The sequence below is a fragment of the Poecilia formosa genome, unplaced genomic scaffold (assembly GCF_000485575.1).
Source record: "Poecilia formosa unplaced genomic scaffold, Poecilia_formosa-5.1.2 Scaffold218, whole genome shotgun sequence".
In the NCBI taxonomy this organism is placed as follows: domain Eukaryota; kingdom Metazoa; phylum Chordata; class Actinopteri; order Cyprinodontiformes; family Poeciliidae; genus Poecilia; species Poecilia formosa.
The window spans coordinates 1,104,913-1,128,266 of NW_006800157.1; the positions used below are offsets into that span (position 1 = coordinate 1,104,913).

The window sequence follows — 23,354 nt, forward strand, 5'->3', positions numbered from 1 at the left end:
ACAAAAACACAGTTTGTGTCTTGGTTTGTCGCAATTAGCAATAAATCCATTAATTGTATGACAACCTAAAATGAGTTCAACAATTTTAATTTGCCTGATTTATTGTGTTTAAATGTTCATTTTAATTTAAAGGTTACTGACTTTTGAATGTGTTCTTCTTGCGTTATTATGACATTGTCATTATACTTGAAAATGGTCTCTAAATAACAATATTATCATTTATCGCTACAAAGTCTGGGTCAATTTATTGTTCAGTTAGTTTTGTTATTATGACATTTTTATATGTGCCTGGAAAATACATAATTTTAAAGATTTAAAGAGGAAAATTGTGTTACTTTTCAAGGGTTCAAATATAAAATTTGCCTTTATTCACTTTTACTTGACGCTTCTGTTTATACACTCAGCACAGCGCTAATGAAATCATTTATATACTCATAGCTGCCCTGCTTGTCTAGTGAATTTGGTCCAAATTGAATCTCCAATTAATTTTCTGTCTGATGCTGTGATTGTTCCAGCAGAGGAGTGTGTAGATTAACAGTGGCATGTTGTTTGGAGGATGATGGTTGGAAAATAAAGGCCACTCTGTGAGTGTGTAGCCCTTTAAGTCAACTGAGATTGAAGGGACGGTGTGTATCGGTGCATGAGTCAGCTTGTGGACGATTGCTCAGCTATGCAAGTGCTGGAGATTGGAGGGGGTGAGACAGCTGCTCCACCAGTCACTCTGCAAGCCCTTATTCATTCCTCCTCTTCTCCTTTCCTTCTCTACCTTTAAATGGATCTTCCCTGATTTTCTAGATGTGTCTTTGGGATATATGGACCACAGCATGTGTGTTAGTGTTAATGGGATCTGAGGGACCTGTGCTCGTGTGTGCTTGAGCAATGCTGCGTGTGTTCATTCTGTGTGCAGAGCGTCTACAAACGCCGGACGATGACATCAGTGATGCCTACTGCAGCGTCACCTATGAAGGTATGGATGGTGACCATGTGTTTGAGTAAAAGTCGAGGAAAATTATGGGACAAAAAGCTGAATATCTTTGCTTGCATACATCAAGGCTTTTTCCAGTTGGAAGTTGTCATCAAACTCTGAAATAGCTGCCAGGTTATTAGATAAACCCTTCTAATATTAGCGTTTTATAGGGTGCGGCCGACACAGAACGATGTTAGGATGATGGGAAAGAGTGAGCAGCTAAATTGGGGACCAAGTGACAGATAGGGAAGAAGAATGCCAGTGTGTTTCCTGTGAACCCTGGTTGTGTTTATAGTTAGCACCAGTCTTTCAGCAGAGTTTATCCTCTGGGAAGCCCAACACTCCTCCCTCTCACAGTCATGGTAGCATGAGGCACTGAGCTGAAGCAGCTGGTCCACCAGTTAGACTGAAACCAACAAAAATTACTAGACTGACAAAGCTTCTTAAACTGACCACTTTTCAGGTGTTATGCCTACCTAGGTAGAGCTGGACAGTAAATCAGTGACAGTATACATTGCGATAGACACTTGATCAATATCAATAGATAATACATCTGATAGAATAATCAATATATAGACTATTCACTGAACTGATAGGCAGGAAAAAAAGCTTTAGATGTACGTGTCCTGGCTAGCTAAGCTAGCTGGGCGGAATCAACTAACTCACTCGCTCTTTGGTTACCTAGCAACTCATTCATTCTTTGGTTACCTAGCAACAAGCTGTTGAGTAACTTGCGCACCAGCCTCAGTGTCAAGTCCCGCCACCCTGCCTCCTCCTAGCTACTTAAAAATAATAAATAAATAACAACGGCGTGTTAAATCCAACAATCACTGCACTTTGTTTAACAATCACTGACAACTGATTGTCAGTGATTGTGGTGTACTTTGTACTGACAAGGTACACCACAAACTGATCCATCAATATTTCCAGGTACTGAAAATACAGTTTTATCTACAGAGTGGTTTTTCGTTCAGCTTGAGTAAACATTTAGTACGACTGAGTTCTCTGATCGTACATTGAACTTATGACACTGTTGGAGCACAAAGGTTTCCCTGTGTGATATACGCTGCAGCCTGCAGCACACACAGACCAACTTGTGACTATCCAGGCAAAAATCTGGACCTGAATCAACCATTATGAACGCTTGTTGAATTATCTTCCATTCAGTTGTCAGTAATCCATTTTTTAGGAAACATGTGTGTTGTTCTACTCTTTATTTTCATATTTGACACCAAATACTAACCAAATGTTGGCCAAGAAATTTAACTTAAACCTCAGTTATAATGTAAGACCCTCGCTAACACTGTGTGTAGCTATTCAACTATTCACATCAATGAAAATATTTAATGCCCAAATATATAAATATATACAGGCAAGACATTGTCTAAGTCATTCACTACTATTAGCATATTAGCCGTTATATTTCTCCCCAGAACCAGATTAGCCAGTAGAACCAGATTAGCATTTTTGCTAAGCTAAGCAAGGCTAATATGCTAGTTTAACTCTGAAAATGGCAGATGCTGACAAATACATAAGTGAAAACGTAGCAATCTTTTACTAGCACTGATTTCTTTCTCCTTTTTTAAAACTTCTTATAGCTTTTTATTTGGTAAATAAATTTGTATTTATGCTAGGCTAAAAAGGCTAATATAATTTACTTACATTGTACTAGTCAAGTAAAAATATGAAAATATTAACCAAAATTAAAACCTTGTAGTGATAACTGAGATTATTGGTTGCATAGAAAAGTTAATCTCTATAATTTTATGTAATAAAGTAAATTATTTATTATCAAATCGGAGTGTGACGAAGACTAACTTAACTCCCATCCTCCATTCATAAATCGTGTGGTTGCCTCTGTAATTATTAATGTTTTAATTTGTTTTATGTACACACGTTTTTGCCTCATTATGTCATCAACATTTTACTATTAGTATTATGCATAATTTATTAACCATAGACTATAATATGTATGTATGCTTGCTTTATAGTGATCATAATTAATTTGAAATGAATTGCATCTCCTCTTTGAATTTTTTTTATTTTATTTTTTTACCAAATTTAGTTTTATATCTCTAAAAAAATTATCAAAAAGTATTTTGATTATAGCTTCTCTAATAAGTATTAAAAAGTATTTATCAACTGTATTAAAGCCGTAGAAATTACTTTGTTGTGAATTTTACTTTCGCTTTCTCTCCAAAGTAATGGAACATTGTGGACACAGTTTGCCACCAGTAGGTGGCGCTATTTTACTGCGTGTGCTTGTATTTACCGTGGCATGGACCTAAAACTGGTGATTTTTAAATAAAATGAAATTAATTTTCAAATAAAGGTTAGTCAAACAACCTGCCTGAAAAGGTAAATTATGTTTAATACAGTTAATAAAACCAAAAACATCCTGTTTTTGTAGCTACATTTTTAAACCAGAAACTTTCTTTTAAATCAATTTTGTATTTCTTAATTTTATTTTTTAAATTTTTAGACAATGTGTCTGGAACTCTCAAATAAACCTGCAAGATTTTCTCAAATGTCGTAACATGTTTTAGAGGTTAAAAAAAAAAAATTTGTAATGCAGTTTTGAAAACAAGATTTTTATCCATTTTGTTTTACTGAAAACACCAGATTAAAATTAGACCTAAACATTTAGCAACAGAGCAACCACACACAGAGAGAAAATGAGTGAAAGGAGTAGAAACCTTTATTTTTCTGGCAAATATTTGGCTGAAAAGGAAACAATCATGAGATAAGAGAGGAAAAGAGAACAGGAAATGTTGAGATTTCCTTTGAATGTGAGGTGTGTGTTCCTGACAGCCTCACTTACTGCAGTTTTTCTCCACAAGAGATTCAGAGATTCAGAGAGAGAAAGAAACCAGAAAAGACAGACTGCTTGACAAACAGACAAAGTGGGACAACAATCCGTGGATAATCATTTTTTACCAAAAAACAACTTCATCTGGTGGAGATTTATTTTCCCAGAAGAAGATAAGAAGATCTTTATTTCCATCCACGGCTGATTATTCGGATGCCTCGTTATGTAAGCCGTTGCTTCTTCCGCCCTGGAGCCTTTCGACCTTCTGAACTCGGTCACTTCTCATTCATTCAGATCTGAAACTGTCAGATCTGAGGGAGTTTTTTCGGCCCTTCATCCCCGTAGGATTCTGCTTTAGCCATGTTGCGCTGCGTTCTTCAGCGGGCTAACAACCTGAGGCGATCTGACCCTCTGGCCAGTGTCACGTTTAGAGGTAAGGGGACAGCTCTGGGGCTTTGGCGAAATGTGTCAAAACATCCAAAAGCTCATGTTTTTAGAGGGGATAGAATAATATTTTAAAAAATTAACACAGACAACCAGGACTCCTCCCAAATGTTAAGAATTTAAGTAATCGATTTCTCTAAAAAAATCACAAATTGTCGGTTTTTTTGAAGGGTGTGTGTGTGTAATAATAATAAAAATAAATTAATTCAAAATAAAATAAAAAATGATATATACACACTTTAAGAAGTATGCTAACTTGCTTACTTCTTGAATGTCTCAATAAAGTATAATTAAGGAAATATTGTGTTATTGCTGTTTCTCCGACCCACTCCAGTTTGGCTCAACCAAGATGATGCTTTGCTTTATTAAGTAAATCTGTAGAGAGGAAACATTTCTATGCCAGCAATAGGATTAATTATCACAAAATTTTTTTTATTTATATTACTGTAACCTTTTCTGTTTAATTGAGTAACACATTGTCAAGACATTAGCCTTCTTTAGCCTAGCATAGATACAAATTTATTTACCTGATAAAATGTTTTAAAAAGTAAAGCAAATACATCTCAGTTAGTGATAGTGCTAAGCTACAAATAGTAGCACTGATTGCTAAGTTTTTCACATTTGTCAATGTTTCACATTTGTCTGCCACTTTCAAAGATAAGCTAACATATTAGACTTTCTTAACTTAGCAAACATGCTAATCTGATTCTATTGAGGAAAAATATAAAGGTTAGCAAAATCAGTGCTAATATGCTAATGGCCTTCAATATTTTTCATTTGCAATGTTTCTTACACCAACTTAATTATTTCCACATTTTGAAACTTAAGCTAGCATTTTAGCATTCCCTCTTTCAATGTACGAATAGTTGGAGTTCGTCTAGGTGGGTTAAATGGAAGGAAATGAAATTGACGGAACAAACACAGAATTAGATGAATGCTGCAAAACGTTTTCGTATGGGAGGGTTAGAGAAATCTCAGCAAATATGAAGATTCATTAGGCCAATCTAAAGTCATGAGGACGGCCGTTTGAAAGGCATTTTTCTATTTTTTGCAGTATGGGATGAAGCAATGATTTTTGGTGCCTCTTGTACATAGATTTTCACTACTGTCACAAACAAATAGGAGAAAAGCCTATTTAGTTTCTTAGCCTCACAAACATTGTTCTTCTCTTTAAACTTGATGCAACGTGTTGGTTTTGATCATCATTAACAGCCATTCCTCACCCAGTTCTAACACTCAGAAACCCAAGTGTTGTCCAAACACAAAGCAAACCAAGCTGTTAAAATCAAAAACCGAGTCTTCGATATTACATCAAACCATTCTGGCTTGATTCATTCCTCAGTCTGCATCCATAATAGATGCGATGTATGACTGAATGGGCAACAAACAACTGTTCTACCTGCCCTCCGTCATCTTGTTTGTGCAACTTTTTTTGTTCTTTCCATAAGTTGGTGTTTGCCTCCTTAATGAGGTGAACTCTGCGCTTAACTTCCTGCCTTTGTCCAAACACAATTTCCTGGTGCCATCAGACATTTACCTCCCTGCTGCAGCCCCAACTTATATCTAATCTCACTGCTAAAACAAAGTCTCACACTAAGACCAGTGAAAAATGGACATGACATTCAAAACAAAACACAACACTTCAGCCAGAAAGATTAATTTTTACTTCAGTGACTGACCTAAAACTCTTTAGCATTACTGATGTGGCATGTTTCCTTTTCCTGATAAGTGACGTCTGATTGGATGATGACCTTTAGAAAGCTTCAACGTAAAGCTTCTTGACACATTTTGACACAATGTAGCTACACTTGAATAGAGACTGTATATAAACATTAATTTTAGGTCTTTCCCAAAGATTCTCAATTGGATTTAGGTCTGCACTTTGACTAGGCCATCCTAATCCATTGATATTCTTTGATTTGTACCACCTAATAACAATGTTATTACTTTTCACATGAATTAGTTTCCATTTTCCCTCTTATCTGCTCCTTGTCTGGCTAAGTACCCAACTTCCCTCTGAGATTTTCACACTTTAAAACTTTTGTTAGTTAAAAATTATCTTCCACTTCACAGTTCTGCACCACTTTATGTTGGTCTATCACACTAACGGTGTTTTCACACCTGGTAGCCCGGCGACTCGGTTTGATTTGGGACCAAAATTGCCACATTTGTTACATTTTCCTCTGCTGTGGTTTTCTTCCATACTGCACTGTGTCAAACAAACCGAATCCTTTGAAAACCTGTTCCCCTCCTCACCTGTTGGGGCGCTACACCAAGAACCACTGAAGGAAACAACATAAAAACCTCTGAAGAAGACACTGAGCACAACTTCCTTCACAAAATGTAAACAGAAATGGAACTGTTTACATTTTGTTAGATTTTTCATTGGTGTTTGGCAAAAAAGACAAACTGTTTCTCCTGCTAGCGCGAGACTTGCGTGTCTATTTAAGGGTGCATTCACACCAGTCCTGTTTAATCCACTTTAATCCATCTCCACTTCACTTGGGGAGGTGTGAAGGCATAATCAGACTCTGATGTGGCCCAAAAAATGTCACTCTGGTCCGCCTATAAACCTGGTTTGGTTAAAGTGAACTCTGGTGAAATTGGAATGCTTGTGTGTACACCAAGCGGCACGGAGTCCCCTCCAAAAGCAGGAAGAAGACTACAGCGCAGGGCATTCTGGGTAAATAATATAACCAAAACAAATGCAAGAGTCTAATGGGAGAAATGGCTTGTTGTCTTTTCCAAAGACAAAGGAGAAATCCTACTTCCACTAAAATCTGACGCTACTCCATTTTAGTTTAAATTTTATGTAGAAGGAAGTTGCCGGTGTCTTCTTCAGATGTTTTTGTGTTGTTCCTTCAGTGGTGTTTGGTGCAGCACCAGAGGAACTGGTTTTCAAAGGATTTAGTTCATTTGACAGAATGTAGTGTGAAAGAGAACCACACCAGCTGAAAATGTAACTGATGTTGCAATATGGTGCCCAATCAAACCGAGTCTACACGTCTACCAGGTGGGGAAACAATGTACAAAAGTTCACAGGGAAATCCCAAACAGCTTAATTTACATTGACATGTTCTTTGTTATGAACGTCACAACCCCAGATACTTTAAAGGTTTGTGTTTAAAACCATTCAGGGACTAGCAGTGAGCATTTCCTTCACTCTGGAAAACAGACACCATGTCCATTTATAGACATTATAATAGAGCAGCAAGGAAACAGTGGGAGGAGAAGCAGGCAGAGGCGTCGTATGGAGGTAATAAATCCCAGTTGGGATGTAAACATAGGAAGGGACAGATAAGAGCTGCTGTCAGTACTGGAACCTGAAGGTTTTCTCTCCGATTATTTACAGGAAGAGAAGGTTTTGGTTTATAGAAACTGTATTTATTTATAAGTTTATAGGTTATCAAGTCACTCTGACCACTGATGCTGGAGTTTTGTAATGTTTTAATGATATTTTGTGGATTCCTTTTCCTCACTCCTGCATCTGTTTGTCTGCAGGTGCAAAAGTGATTGAGTTTGATGGCAAGTGCTTGTGTTTGTGTGCAGAGCGAAGGATCTCCATAGAAACAATAAGTTTTCTCATCCATCCAAGCCAGGGATAAAAACTTGAAACTCTACTGATTATAATCTGAGATTGTTGTCTTGTATCTGTTGACTGTATAATTTAGCTTCCATTGATCATACAATTGCACAGATTTGAATTATGAAAGCAAATTTGCTCCATGGAAACATGCAAATTTTGAAAAAACCTAACGTTTTCTGAGTTTTTGCATTTCCCTTACAAATGTAAGCAAAACTTTGTCAATATTCGGCTAATCTTGAAAAATAAAAAAATGTGTTTCTATGAAATAAGAATTAAAATCGCAGGTGAATAAGGTTGTTCACATAAATCATTAAAAAACATACTTTGCTGTCATCCTATTACTACTTCCTGTTGTCTTCTTCGTCGTTTCCGCCAGTAGTAATAGCCGCTCATTGATCTCATGACTTGTGTGATGAGAAAAAAGTGTTGACTTGTGGTTTTGCAAAATACACTAATTAATTTAATACAGCTGAAAAACACCTGCCTTTACCTTGACCAAATGCGAGTTACGAAAATAAAGTTTGGGGAGAAAACAACTTTTGCAACATATAAGTCACGTGGCCAACAACCAAACGGTACTGCTGGCATAAGTAGGAGGTAAGTTTGTTCACTTAAGTTTGTCAACAAGTTATTTCTATGTTATTTATAGCGTTTCTTATCTAATGGAAACGCCGCAATTGCGAAGTTGTGTTTTTAAGGCAGCAGCGGAACATTGACAAAGAATTGCGTCACGTTTGAAACCTAGTTAATCCAGCGCAAAAACGTAGTTTTTTGTTTTTGTTTTTTAAATCGGCGTGCTTCCATTAAGCAAATTTAATTCCAATTTGCGCAATTTGATGGCCAATGGAAGCTACTGCGGCTCATACCACATTGGTGTTTGTGCACAATGGTGCTATATGAAAAGCGCTAGCTGCTCGGCGGCTCCTGCTCCTAAAATAACACATGCAGTGATGCTGACTGACAGACAGACAAACACACGGGGCCGTGCAGATCTAAACTTAGGTTTCCCATGCCGGGTTCACTCTGCTCCCTGTTCTATTCTCAGATCATGACAGAAAATGTGCCAAGCTGAACCAGCCGGGAAGTTAATGCTGCGTTACTTCCTGTCAGATTCAAACACAGATACCAGCCCGAGGGACATTTTTGGGCTTCACACACACAGAAAGTAACGCAACCTCTCGACCTGTGTGTGGAAGGGTGGAGATGTTTTTTAAGATATCCTCTAAGAACGGAGGTCCACTTACGTAGGAGCGTCTCAATGTGCGTGTTTGTGTGTTTGCATGTTGTTGGCCATGTGTAGGTTGTGTGTTGGGTGATAGAAGTGGGAAAAACAGGAAAGAAAACAATATTTTGAGGGTGTGCTTTACAAGAGGTGGAGAATGGTGTGGTTTTGTTTTTAACTTTCGGAATTAATGGGGATCAGGAGTGTCCAAAGTGCGGCCCAGGGGCCATCCGTGGCCCTCTGAATGATGTTGTTTGGCCCCTCTCTACAGTTCCAGAGTGAGGCAAAAATAACCGATAAACACAGGTGGTTGATGCAGATGGATAATTTTGTTTTCAATTGTTTTAGATGAACAATTTTTGCACTCAAATAAAATCTTTAATTTACAAAAAAAAAAAAATAGGTACAACAATCATTGTAAGTTTAAAGTGGTTTTTCCATTTGTAATGATTTTGGAGTATTATAGGACTATGAACATATAAACTCTTACTCAGAATATAATCAAGGCTTAACCCCCTCAAACGGATATTTAGCAATCGTATAACTGACACTTTTATGACCCTTTGTAAAAAATAAAAAAGAAGAAAGTAAATAACTATATTTTATTATCTGATCAGATAAAATTATGAAAGCCAAATGAATTTTTGTGTTTAAAAAAAAAAAAAAAAACCTGCATGTGCTTTTAACTTGACTATTTTGGCCACCAGGACAAAAGTTTTGAACTCCACTGATGTAGATGAACCAAGAAAAAAATGATAAAAAAATTGATCAAAAGTCACGTATCAGTAATATCGTAATCCTTGAATTTATGTCCAGTTTGTGTGCAGTTGCATCATGGACGACACAATGAGCATTGTTTTTATTTCCTTCTGTCTGGTTGAATCAAACTGCGCGTCTGGATTTGTTCCTCTTATCCACTGAAACTGAACAAAAATAATGATAAAGCTCTTCATGAACAACCGATGATGGCTCACATCCCCATGCGTATGTTTATAGTTTGTCCTGGGATGACCTCTGTATAAATACGATGAACTGAATTTAGATCTTTAGGGCTCCTCTGTGGTTGATAACCTATTCTGGCTGTTCATTGTCTCATCTGACCCTCCTGCCTCATTTCTGCCTGACAGGGCAGGAAATCAGAGCTCAGGACTTCATGTTGCAGGAAGTGACAGAAAGATAACACGCACACATAAGGACATTGTTTGTTGGTGGTTGTTATTTGAGAACGGACTCAACCAAGCAAGCTCAGGTTAGCTTTGAAATCAGAGTTAGGACTGATTTGGTTTTGATTTCAGATATTGATACAACGTCCTATTGAATACAACGAAGACTACAAGAAGCAGAGGTTCAACCCTAAGTTCATTAAGTAGAAACATATGTGTATTAAATAACATTAAAAAAGTCAAGTCAAGTTTATTTGTGTAGCACTTTTAACCCTGTTTTCCTCGGGTCAAAATTACTTTTGACCCGAGGAAAACAGGAGGGTTAAGCAACAGGCAATTCAAAGTGTTTTACATCATAAAAAATGTTAAATTTACAGTCAACAATTATGAAACACAATAAACATTACTTTTTGTTAAATGTCATCGTCAAACTCACCGATAAACATCAAGTATATTGGTCAATGTTTCATTTGTAGTGGTTCAAAGTCAGCTCTAATTTTTTAGTCTAGATTTAAAGGAACTCAGCGTTCCGGCTATTTTTCAGTTTTCTGGAAGTTTGTTCCAGATTTGTGGTGCATAGAAACTGAATGCTGCTTGGTTCTGGTTCTGGGAATTCAGAGCAGAACCAGAACCAGAAGACCTGAGGGGTCTGGAAGGTTGCTATGACAACAGCAGATCTTTAATGGATTGTGGTGCTAAGCCGTTCAGTGGTTCATAAACTAACCACTGAACGGTATTTTTAAGTCTATTCTCTCAGTGTATGTACTGTAGAACTGGGTGATGTGCTCTAACTTCCTGGTTTTACTCAGAACTCCAGCAGAAACGTTTTGGATCTGATTGATTTGTTAGTCAGACCTGTGAAGACACTGTTGCAGTAATCAATGTGACTAAAGATAAACGACATTGTTGGGACGTTAGTCCTCTAAGCCTAGATGTCCTTCAGGTGACAGAAGGCCGACTTTGTAACTATCTTTATGTGGCTCTGAATGTTCAGGTCAGAGTTCATCTCTACTCCAGATTTTAGACCTGATCTCCTGCTTCCAGCTGTGGCATCGCTCCTCTTAAGTCCAAACATAAAAACTTTATCTTTGTTTCTGTTCAGCTGGAGAAAGTTTCGGCACATTCACACATTTATCTGATCAGAGTCACCTGGTGACACCAAATAATGTAAACATTTAGCAACTTTAAATTGATGTTTTTCTGTTGCTGGTAGCATAAAGCTGAAAAGTGGTTGTTTAACAAGAGTTCAGCTGTTTCTCAGCTAAATTCATTCAAAACAACTCATTTACCTAAAACAACATTTATTTATATTGAATTTTCAAGCAGCAGCTTCTCTGGAACCTTTTACATTATATTCTTATTTTCCTGGATTAAAAACAATATCATGTTGCAGTGTCAGTTATAATCTGTTAATTTGACTATATGCTACTTATCCAACATTTTTTCTTTCTTCTTCAGGGTCAAAGAAGAAGACGAAGGTCATTAAAAACAACCCCAACCCGGTCTGGAACGAGGTGAGTTTCATGTAACCCAACTATCAAAATATCAAACTTCATGAGAAACTTACATTATAATATGTCAGAATATATTTGCAGTATTCTGACATATTACTATATTTATAGATATTATATTTAATGATGCAATTAATTTGTGTTACTGAATAAATATGTTGTTTGTTTTAGTTTCAGGTTTTAAGAATAATTTTTCATTCATGTTTTCAAACACATGTTGGCCTGATTGATAATCAAAATGGAAAAATTGTTATTTTCTCATACAAGCTGATCTATATCTACCAGAAATCTGTGGAATAAGTCAAAGCTAATGAATTTTCCAGTAAATACAGACTTTAAAATTAAATATTTACATAAACAGCTAAACTCCAGCAGTACCATAGAACGGTACACTCATGCAAATAGCATGTAGAATAATTTTAACCAGATCTAAGTGATGTTCAGAGTTAGCTATTCTATTTTGAGAATTTACCTTTTGATTTCACATTTTGATGCTTTTATGATGTTATTTTCTCTCTGTTAGGGATTCGAATGGGACCTGAAGGGGATTCCTCTGGACTCTGGAGCAGAAATTCACTGTGTGGTCAAAGATCACGAGAAAATGGGAAGAAACAGGTGCAAAAATTAAAATGTCTCACTGCTAGCTTTTACAAACAGTTCATATTTGTGCATTAGCAACAAGTCAGCAAGTTGTTTGAATAGTTTTAGATCCATTTATTATTTCTAGAGGAGAATATTTTGGTATCGATCCGATACAGATAAATATGATCCAGTATTGCCAATATTGCTACTTTTTATTACTTAATGTCCATACATCAAACTACTGACACTTAAGTGTTTTTGTGTATTTTCCATTAAATTATCTTGTTAAAAAGAACTTAAAGTTTATAGGTGTTTGCAAAATACGTTAATATCACATTAACAAGATAAATAGAAACAATAAAAAATCAAAACTAATTTGTGTGATTTTTTTTTTTTCTAAATAAATAATATGCAAAAAAATTATAATTTGAGAGAAAATCAAAACAAAATCTAATTTGAGGTGGAGGTGAGAAACTATATCACAAAAATAAAATCAAATTTCACAAAGGAATTTGAAGCTAAAGTGTTCATCTTACAATTTTATATTTTAAATATTATAGTTATGATGTGTTTGCAATGAGTAATGCTTCGATATTAAACAACATTTCATCAGCTGCATTTCTTCTTTGTCTCCAGTAACCAGAGTTAGGTAGTTACAATTACTCAGTTACATTCACTTGAGGAACTTTTTTTTGGTAAAAATGTACTTTTATGAGTATTTTTACTGTGCTGTACTTTTTGTTTGTACTTGAGTAATTTTATTATGTAGTATTTCTGCTCTTACTTGAGTAAAATATGTTGCCAGCAATGTATGGTAAAGGTTTGTACTGTTTACAAATGGGAGTAAAACCATGTCATTGTGTGTAATCTGGGTTTCCTGAGTGGGATTATTAAAAAAGAAAAGTTCATGTAAATGTTTGTCTTCATTGGTCTGGTCAGGTTTCTGGGTGAATGTCGGCTCGGTCTCAGAGACGTCCTCAACTCTCCCAACTTTGCTGCCTCCTTCACCGTCTCCCTGCTGGACACAAAGAGGAACAACACAGGGGTGAGCCGATCAACCAACACAACTCCAACACGTCGATACCACTGATCCATAAACACCGAACAATTCTGTTAACTAAATGAAGCCTGGAGATGTTGGTATTATTAATTTAGTGCAGTGCGCCACAGCAAAAGGAAAAATAACGAAGAGAAAACATTAAAGAACATCTCAAAGCCAGTATTTTCTCGCGCTCTGTGTCAGCTATGCAACACACAGACACTAGTGTACCAGGATTCAAAAAACACTCAAACATTTCCCACACAAAAAGCAGAACATTCAGTGCGTTACAGTTTTATGCTTTTAGGCTTGATGTTTATTTTGCGATTATTAAAAAGCAATCAGTGTGATTGATTAGCTACAGCTGCTACTAGCTGAGCTAACACGGCTAATTTAAACACCTGCTTTGCTGATGATCCGTCAGAGTTGGTGTTTAGGTCACATTTTTTAATTTTTTTAACTGAACCAAAATACAACAAATCCCACATCACATCTACATGCTGAGGTTTTCAAAGTCAAGCTAGCATAACTGAACTACTTTCTTCTTCTTCGCTATTTTTTTCTTAATTAAATCTTTTTTCTGATCTTATTTAGTTGCTGCAGTGTTGACAATTAGCAGCAAAACACTAATTTATCTTTTATATTACATTTAAGATTTAGTGCGTTACATTGATATCTTAATGGCTAAAACTAATGCTAGTCGTTGTTAGCAAGTAGCTTTTGGCCCACCATGAGGGAAATGGGGGTGTGACATCAAGCTGCAGGGGGTCCATATAACAAAGACTTTTCACAGATTTGTGATTTAAACGAAGCTGCAGTCTGTACCAACCCACAATGCTTTGCGTCCACCAGGCCACGCTGACCCTGCAGGTCTCCTACATCCCTCCTCCAGGATCGGCTCCTGTTTTCCATTCTCCCTCACAGCCGGAGTCTCTTCCTCACAGCAACCCCAATGTAGAGCTGGACACAGTTACAAGTAACATGATCTGCATATAAAAGCTAATCAATAACCGCACAGACGACAACAGTTGGGTTTTCTTCTAATAAAACATGACCGCCTGTTTTCCACCCAGTGATCTCTCTGGATACTCTGGGCGACGAGGACACCGAGAGCATGATCATGGTGGAGCCTGCGGAGGAGGCGGGAGTTGACGACAGTCGGTCCCTGGTGATCGTCGGCCCCCCGGGGCCTCCTGGCCAGGAGTCGCCCACCAACCAGACGCCCAAACGCTCCCCGCCGGCCTACAACACGCATGGAGGGCTGAGGAAGAGGAGGAGAGGCGCCAGCAGTCAGCCCAAACCGCTGGCCAACAAACCTCAGGACATACAGGTGGAGCTTTAAGCTGTTCAGGATTCAAATGTAACTTCACTGAGATTTCTGCTGCAAACAAATCTGAGTTTCTGTTTCAAGGTCAAATCAAGAACTCTTATTAAAACCAACTCTGTAGGTTATCAGTGAAAATCATGTTAAAAATAAACTGAAAGACAAATTCAACTGAGATACAAAACTATGACGAGTGTTAGAGCAAATAAAATAAAATAAAATTACAAGAATAAAGTCAAAATTAGGAAAATGAAGTACAAGATATTATTACAAATTTATTCTCATAATTTTATAACTTTATTTTCAAACTTATGATTATTCTGATATTATTTTTTTATTTTTAAAAAATAGAGCTTTATTTTCAAATTATTTTCAAAATATTATGACTATTCTATTATTGCAACTTTATTCTGGTATTATTTTGACTTTATTCCTGTATGACTTTATTTTCGTAATTTTATTACTTCTCAAAATATTATGGCTATTCTCATACTATTACTAATTTATTCTCCTTTATTTCGACTTTATTCCCATACGACTCCATTCTCTCAACATAGTAACTTTATTCTGGTAATTTATTGACTATTCTTGCTATTTTATTTATTTTACTTTTTCATAGTATTGCCATAATACTCTGTCATTCAAAAAAACAGTTTGTGGAAACTTTTTTTAAGTAAAATCTTAAAACTCTTAAATGCACAATCGGTACTTATTGCTGCACAAACGCTTAGTAAATATGGACGGGCTGTTTGACCTTTAATGACCTCTGGAAGCAATAACTAATAGCTTTAAAAAGATATTAATACAAATGAAAACTTTTGATTGAGGAACAGCTTGGCTCAAGAAGACGGTGACCGGTTTCACTCGGTGTTATGAGGAAGCCGTTGTTTACCGATTCTCGCTCAACAAACCGTTTCTGCTCAGGTTCGTGTTCGGGTCGTTGAAGCTCGACAGTTACCTGGAGTCAACATCAAACCCGTAGTGAAGGTGGCTGTCGCCGGGCAGACTAAGAGAACCCGCATCAGGAAGGGAAACAACCCGGTCTTCGATGAGGTAAGCAGCTCCTTCTGCAGGGGTGTCAAAACTGAGGCCCGAGGGCCATCTGTGGCCCTTGGAATAATTTTGTGTGGCCCCTGACTGCAGTTCAAGAATTACACAAATCTGATTCTTTACCAGAGGTGGGCAAAAAATGTACTCAAGTAAGAGTATCACTACTTCAGCATATTTTTACTCAAGGAAAAGTAAAAATTAGCCGTCCAAGAAGTTATTCAAGTAAGAGAAAAAATGTCTACTGAGTAACTGGTCAAATTATCAGTCGTTTAATGTTTAAAAATCACATCAATAGACAGACAAAAATATAAAGTTAAGTGGGAATTTTGTTATTTCAAGGACCAAAATGACAATAATTCATATAAATAATAAAAAACATCAGGCAAAAGAAAATGTTTCCAAATAAGTTTCTTTCAATAAAAAAACTTATGACACTTCAACAAAAACTGCAGGTGTGTGTCTGTGTCTGGTGGATTTCTGGTTAAAAATGTTTTTAATTCAATGGGTAGAAAATCCAGAAATTTTACTCAAGTAAGAGAATAAATACTCCAGAATGAAATAAATAAAGTAAAAATAAAAAACACAGTGTAGTAAAAATACTCCTAAAAGTAATTTTTTTCTCAAAAGTTACTCAAGTAAATGGTAACTAGTTACTTCCCAGCTTTGTTCTGTTGCATATGGAGCCAATATTCACACTTTATGCAATTAGGTTGAGATTTCCACAACAGGTTTTATCTTCTTAACCTGGAAATGTTAAATACAACACAAAGAATTGTTGCTTTTATTTTAATTCATAATATGCCAAAACATCCAGTGACATTTACCCAGAAACACACCTGGACACATTTATTAATTAAACGCAGCTTTTAGGTTTTAGAAGAAAATTCTTATTTTTGTTGCTGGAAGTGAAATAAAATCATTTAATAGAAAACAAAACAGAACATAGTCCCAACTGTAAACATTAGGCAAAAACCATATAAACATATTTTCTAAATTAAAATAATACTTCTTTGACATATTGTTGAGCAGGTAAAAGATAAAAATTTCACAATAAAATTATTATTGTCCTCTGTCCACCTCTGTCCTACTGCAAAGATCTTTATGTTTATTTTCTGTCAAACTCAAACATTTGTCGATTTCCCTCTGCAGACGTTCTTCCTGAACTTTTACGAGACACCGTCAGAGCTGTTTGACGAACCCATCTTCATCACTGTAAGGCTGAATTTAGATTCTGAATCATGTTTCAAGGCAAACATGTAGTCAACACATTTATTTTATTCCTTCAGTTTTCTGTTATTTGGTGATGTGGATATAAAAGTAGCAGATTTTGATCAGTTTATTTCCCACCACAGGTGTGTGACTCTCGCTCGCTAAGAACTGATGCTGTAATCGGTGAATTCAAGGTAAAATGTTCATATCAGACGCTTTAACTTTTAACTAAGTTCGTCCTTCACACTGAAAGCTTCTGCAATCATAACGGAGACTCAGACGTCTTTACTGAACATTTTGTGTTCAGCTTTTATTGAACAAACAAAGGCAACAACTCTTTGTATCCTAGCAACTGAAAACACATAAGATAGTGACAAAAGACAAAACCACATCCTGTTAAGCATTCGTCAAAATAAAAGACTTCCTCTCTCCAAATAAATCATGCTTAGTACTTAAATATGTTTCACTTCACCTTTTTGTGGATGTGTAAAATCACAACAATTTAAATCTAAAATCTAATATTTTTCACTACAGTTGGATGTCGGCACTGTCTACAATGAACACAGTAAGTGCGTTGTTGTTAGTTTTTTTTTATACTTTTTGCCATTTTATTGACAGGTAATTTTGATTTCCCCACCCTTCAGGACATTGCTTTTTGAGGAAATGGCTTCTGCTGTGTGACCCCGACGACCTCTCTGCCGGGGTCAGAGGTTACCTGAAAGTCAGCGTGTTTGTCCTGGCAGCTGGAGATGAACCACCGGTGAGCAAGAGGCATGGCTGCAGATCTGGAAAATATTTCTCACTTATAATAAGAGGACTTCTTTCTCTATTTTTCTTTCTTTTTAATGCGCTTCTTTCAATTTTCCAAGAGAAAGATGACCTAGAAATGTAGTTTAAAAAAAAAACATTAGCATTTTATATAAAAAAAACATAAGCAAATTTTTTAAAATATTTGTATTTGTTACACCTAAAAGCATGGTGATCTAAATGTCAGTTACCGATTAAAGAGTTAAAATAAGGTTGACTGATGAGCAGCCATTTTTTTTTTTTTTTTTACATTTTTCCTTGAGGATTGACCGTTAAAATGTCGCTCCATGAAGTGCTTTAACTCATGACAGCCCTCAATAATCACCCTTGCTTTTTGGCATGCTGTCTTTTTCCATCATGTTACAAATTCTCTGCGTTATCTCTGTCATTATCCTCGCCTTCGTAGCAAATCTGTAATTTTTGGTGGACAAGTTGAGCGCTACTAAGGTGATAAATCAAGCTGAGTGTTTATATTTTAAAACAGAACAGAATAAAGCTAATTTCCCATCCCACTCCGGACTCTGTTTGGACCTTTCCTGTTCTGGTATGGCCCCGCCATCTTTATTTCTATTTTAACTAGCTGTGACTAAAGAGCAGCACCCTCTTCTGGATGGCGACCAAACTACAACGCTAAAAGAAGATCTAAGCAGACGTTATTAGTTAATTGATTAGATCTAATTTTAATCTCATAAACAATTAATCCACATTTAATTATAAATTGACTAATTGTTGGGATCTCTATTCAAAAGCCCTATGAGATAAATGTTAGATATTCAATCTGGTTGTCTGTGTGGTCTGTAAATGATAATAAACTGACGTCAGACTGATGAAAGTAGAATAAATTTAATATAAATTTAGTTGCTTATATTGAGAATATAAGCAACTAAAGTCAGCAGTCTGAAGCTGTGACATATAAATATAAAAGTGATAATAAAAAGTCAAGTTTTTGGTCTACGTTTTTATATCAGCGTAGCTTTAATAAGCATTATATTTTCTGTTCATTCTCCTGTTGAAAAGCCTAAAAATTGAAGTAAAACTAGTTAATTTGACCATAAACACATTCTACATTGTAGGTATTGAAGCATCTCCAGTTGAAAGGTCATTTAGGTTTTTCTGCTGTAGATACATTTAATTTAGAAGGAGTGACGGCAAAAATGACTCTTTATATGGTAAAGGTTGCTAAAGTAAACATAGGCTTTTCTTTTATAGGGTGTGGTGGGATGGCTGAAAACATAATAATTTCATATCAGTCGATATCAATACTAATTGTTTAGTTTCTCTGTTTTAAATATCTGAAATACCGCCGAACTGGTGGCAGTATTTCGGAGCAGTTAAGAGCCTCAAACTGCCACTGTGGCAGTTACTCGGCAGGTCGTTGCTAGGTAACGAGTGAGTTGCTAGGTAACCAAAGAGAGAGCTAGCTGATTCCACCAACATAGAGGTGGAGCAGCTAAAGTCTTTCAAACTCTGCCCACATCTCCTGTAAAGCTGCTCTGTTCTGGATTGAAGTTCAATAAAAATTATATATATTGACTATTTATCAGATGTATTATTGATTGATGTCTGTCGCAATATATATTGTTACTGATTTGTTGCCCAGTTCTACTCACTAGCATGAGAAACAGCAGGTATTTACATGATTTTATAGCATTTTTCTATCCAGCCTGCTTACAGTAAATATGCTAATATTTAAAGTGTGGTTCTTCTTGTGCTGATGTAGCGAACAAACCCAACTGAATTTGACTTCCTCTACATGTTGTTATGTCGAACCTCGTTTGTTTCCAGGCTGATAAACGGGAGTGTGTTGAGGAGAAAGAGGACATCGAAGGAAACCTGCTGAGACCGGCCGGCCTCTCGCTGAGAGGGGCCGTCTTCACGCTCAGGATCTTCAGAGCTGAAGATTTACCTCAAAGTGAGTCTTCGTAAAGTTCCCGTCCTGTTTTTAGCTCCTTGTAAGCTCAAACTGAGAACGCTCCGCCGTGTTTGGCTAGTGGACGACGCCTTCATGGATGGAATGAGGCAGATTCTCGGGTTCGACACCAACAGGAAGAACTTGGTGGATCCGTTGGTGGAGATCCACTTTGCTGGAAAGACGGTGACTTTTACCTTCAGTAATATCAACCTTTCAGTATTCCAGTCAAAAACAAACCATCTAAAATCAATTGCTATAATCTTTCAGGTCTGCACCAAGATTTTGGAGAAAAACGCCAATCCTCAGTGGAACCAAAGCCTGGCAATGCCAATCAGAGTAAGACAAACAGAGACTGATTTACCATGACGCCTTTAACACAGATTAATGTTTATATTGGGATTTTTATTTTTTTACAGTTTCCCTCAATGTGTGAGAAGATGAGGATTCGAATTGTGGACTGGTGAATCCGTACATTTTATCTGACTAAATCTTACCAGTTTCATGGTTCGCTGAACCAACACTATCAAACAAACTGTCTTATAGAAACCTCAGTCATTTTCAGGGATGTGTTTCTATTTCAAGGTCATTGGAAACAAATGGATTTTGGAAATCAGTTTGATACATGTTTTTTTCTAGCTTTCTTTTCTTAGAAAGATTACAAATGGCAGAAAATATTTTCATAAACTGGCTTTTATTTCAACCATCTCTTCTTTGAGTTGATCTGAATTTAAAGTCCAAATAATTAAAAGCTGTAAAGCAACATGGCCGCTTTGGGCGTGCTGAAAAACAAAATTCAAATTTTACAAAAAACATAACTTCCAAAACAAAAAAATATTTCAATTAATCGACAAAATTCCTTGATATAAGATCAAGAGTTGTAATGTATTTTATTTAGTCTCCATTAATGAAGTAGCTTTTGGTTTTGTCCAGTTAGAAAACACTGGATCCAACTTTATTTTAGTCTGGCTGAGGTATAGTGAACAGTTTTTCACGTAAAGATAAACACACCACTTTGTGTGATTGTCTTGTAATTAAACTGAGTAGTTAATCAGATCAAAGCTTTCAGTTTCAAAAGATAATAGATTGATAAATTTGGCTTTAAGATGTTTAGCAGCTCTGGTTTCTTCTTTTTTCCCATTTCAGGGACAGAGCTAGTCATAACGATGTGATCGGCACCACTCACCTCTGCATGTCTAAGATCTCGGCGCCCGGAGGAGAGATTGACGGTAAGTCGCTTATCTAAACTAGTTTAAGGGTGCATTCACACCAGCCCTGTTTAGTCCACTTTAATCAAACTCCAGTTTGCTTGTCTGGAACGTCCGGTTCATTTGTGGAATCAAACTCGGACCAAAAATCCAAACCTTGCGCCTACAAACCTCGGTCCGGTCAAAGTGAACTGTGGTGCGGTTCGAAGGCATATGTGAATGTGAAATGGACCAGAGACCACTAAAAAACAGAAAGCAGACTACAGTACAGGGCATTCTGGGTAAATACAACCCAAACAAACGTGCTAGTGGGATTACTCCCAGAGAAATCCTACAACCGCTAAAATCTGACTTCACTCCCAGTTTTGTTTTCATCTTCTTTCGTGAAGAAACGTTTTCTTCATGTTGTGTCGTTCAGTGATTATTGGTGCAGCGCCACCAAAGGCGAAGAGGATAACAGGCTTTTTGCTAGTTTGACACAGTGCAGCTGAAAATGTAACAAATGTAACAATTTTCATCCCCAATCAAACAAAATCTATTGGATTATCAGGTGAAAACACCCAAAAGTCAGTCTGACCTGAACTGGACCTCATCAGGCAAATCTAGACTGGATTTAAAACCACCAGTGTTTATGCAGAACTTAGGCATTGTCATGCTGTGATGGTTTTGGTTTTGGCTTTTTTCCACACAGACGCTCATACAAACTTCTCCTTGGCTAATCCCCTGAGTGACAAGAAGAATAAGGGGAGACACTTGCTGTGCTTATTTGAAACTCAAATATCAAGAGTTTCTAAGGGGAAAAACGTGAAACGTGTTTTATTTGAAGTCAGTGGCTGTAAAAGACATAATAACTAGCATGGGCTAGTACAAATATGGCAGCATTTGGTTACCCTATGTAAGGAATATGTGATATTTACCAAAAATAAAAAATAAAAACTGTTTAGGTCTAGGTGAAAAAAATATTTAAGAAATTGGAAATATCAGATATTGAAATCTAGTCTGCAAATGATTAGTTGCATTTTGCTAATACCTTGGTAAAATGAATATATATCGATATGTTTTAAAACGAAATGGGCTGGCTCTGTTGTTTTACTCCAGTGATCCTGCATTCAACACCAAATGTCACCATTTAATCTGAATCTTTATTCACTTCGTTATAATTAAGTATTTTGGTGAGTTATGGAAATACAAATTTATTTTTAAAAACCCAAACCTTCCTCATAATCACATTTTCTGTAGATATTGACTCCAGAATGAACCAAAAACGATTATTAAAAATATTAAAGATATTTTTTCCTTTCTTTTTGCTTTTTTGCGAGTCAAATGTCTCTATTTTTCCTCACTGACTGTGTGAATCATAGATCATTTGAATTTTGATTACGCTTCTGGTTACTTTGGTCATTATTTCAGTTACACCTTTCAAAATAAGTTTATTTATTTGCACTTTTGAGAAACATTGTTTCTTGGACAGTTTCTTCAACTGTTGGATGAAGTGTTGGTTTGTCAACGTAACACAGCATGGGTACTTTGCAGTTGACTTTGCATGAAGACAAACTTGATGTTTTTGTGATAAATACACACATCACTCCCATCTTTGAAGCTCCTTTTATTCCAGACAAACACAGCTTGCCTGAGTTTTGCTTTGACCACGTTTTCGATGCATCTGTCGAAGAAAACATGAACAATTTCACATCAGCGTCTGTAACAGCAGAGAGAACTAACAACATTGGTCTGATTGCTTGGGTTTTGGTTTGAGTTGCGTTCAGAAACCTCTGTTTCCATTCTTTCATTTTGAATTTCTTTGACTCTTAACCATCCTTCCTCTCTACGCATTCAGATGACTTGACTCCTCGGACCGTCCACTCAGGCAGTACGTCTACCTTCCTACATCACTTTCCTTTTACGAGAACCCACTCAACAAATCTGTTTGACAGATAATTAATTTCTGTGTAATAAAGAGAAAACCACAATCTATTGCCATCAGTAGAGCAGTTGTGTTTAGTTTTTTAAAATGTGTGTCATAGTTGTTCTCTCTTTGACCAGGTAATAAATGTTTTGTATGTATCTTGTGTGATTGCAGTTGATGACAGCCTCGGTTTCCTGCCGACGTTTGGGCCGTGTTTTGTCAATCTGTACGGGAGTCCCAGAGAGTTCACCGCCTTTAATGACCCACATGAAGCTCTAAACCTGGGAAAAGTAAGACTGCAGCCATTATTCTGCCTGCATGCATGAATGTTCACCCAGTACCAAAAAGACACCAGATGTGTTGCCACATGGTGAGAATTTATCAAACCTTCAGGCACATTGACCTGTTGGAGAGACGTTATAATGTTGAGTTAATATAAACTAATATTTTATCAGTTGGATGGATGGATGGATGGATAAATGAATAGATGGATGGATGAACAGATGAATAGATGAATGAACAGATGAATAGATGAATGAACAGATGGATGGATGAACAGATGGCTGGATGAACAGATGAATAGATGGGTGAACAGATGAATAGATGAATGAACAGATT

At 36.6% G+C, this 23,354-nt stretch overlaps 1 protein-coding gene across 11 annotated transcripts in view; it reads left to right on the forward strand.

Moving 5' to 3' along the window:
• The first annotated feature begins 443 nt into the window (after window positions 1-443).
• Window positions 444-23,354, forward strand: part of dysf (dysferlin, limb girdle muscular dystrophy 2B (autosomal recessive)) — an 86,205-nt gene continuing 63,294 nt past the window's right edge. For 5 of the 11 annotated variants that reach the window (XM_016679727.1, XM_016679729.1, XM_016679733.1 and 2 more), the window contains exons 1-18: window positions 444-967; window positions 11,650-11,705; window positions 12,226-12,317; window positions 13,224-13,329; window positions 14,176-14,299; window positions 14,397-14,653; window positions 15,572-15,700; window positions 16,847-16,909; window positions 17,050-17,100; window positions 17,441-17,471; window positions 17,551-17,666; window positions 19,499-19,625; window positions 19,705-19,808; window positions 19,893-19,961; window positions 20,042-20,085; window positions 20,769-20,851; window positions 22,668-22,700; window positions 22,911-23,026. In XM_016679727.1, the coding sequence (XP_016535213.1) occupies window positions 880-967; window positions 11,650-11,705; window positions 12,226-12,317; window positions 13,224-13,329; window positions 14,176-14,299; window positions 14,397-14,653; window positions 15,572-15,700; window positions 16,847-16,909; window positions 17,050-17,100; window positions 17,441-17,471; window positions 17,551-17,666; window positions 19,499-19,625; window positions 19,705-19,808; window positions 19,893-19,961; window positions 20,042-20,085; window positions 20,769-20,851; window positions 22,668-22,700; window positions 22,911-23,026 (1,689 nt within the window). In that variant the 5' untranslated portion in view covers window positions 444-879. Of the gene's footprint in view, window positions 968-3,875; window positions 4,210-11,649; window positions 11,706-12,225; window positions 12,318-13,223; window positions 13,330-14,175; window positions 14,300-14,396; window positions 14,654-15,571; window positions 15,701-16,846; window positions 16,910-17,049; window positions 17,101-17,440; window positions 17,472-17,550; window positions 17,667-19,498; window positions 19,626-19,704; window positions 19,809-19,892; window positions 19,962-20,041; window positions 20,086-20,768; window positions 20,852-22,667; window positions 22,701-22,910; window positions 23,027-23,354 lie in introns of those variants that run through there. The other 6 variants (XM_007568192.2, XM_016679730.1, XM_016679734.1 and 3 more) reach the window with 6 other exon arrangements.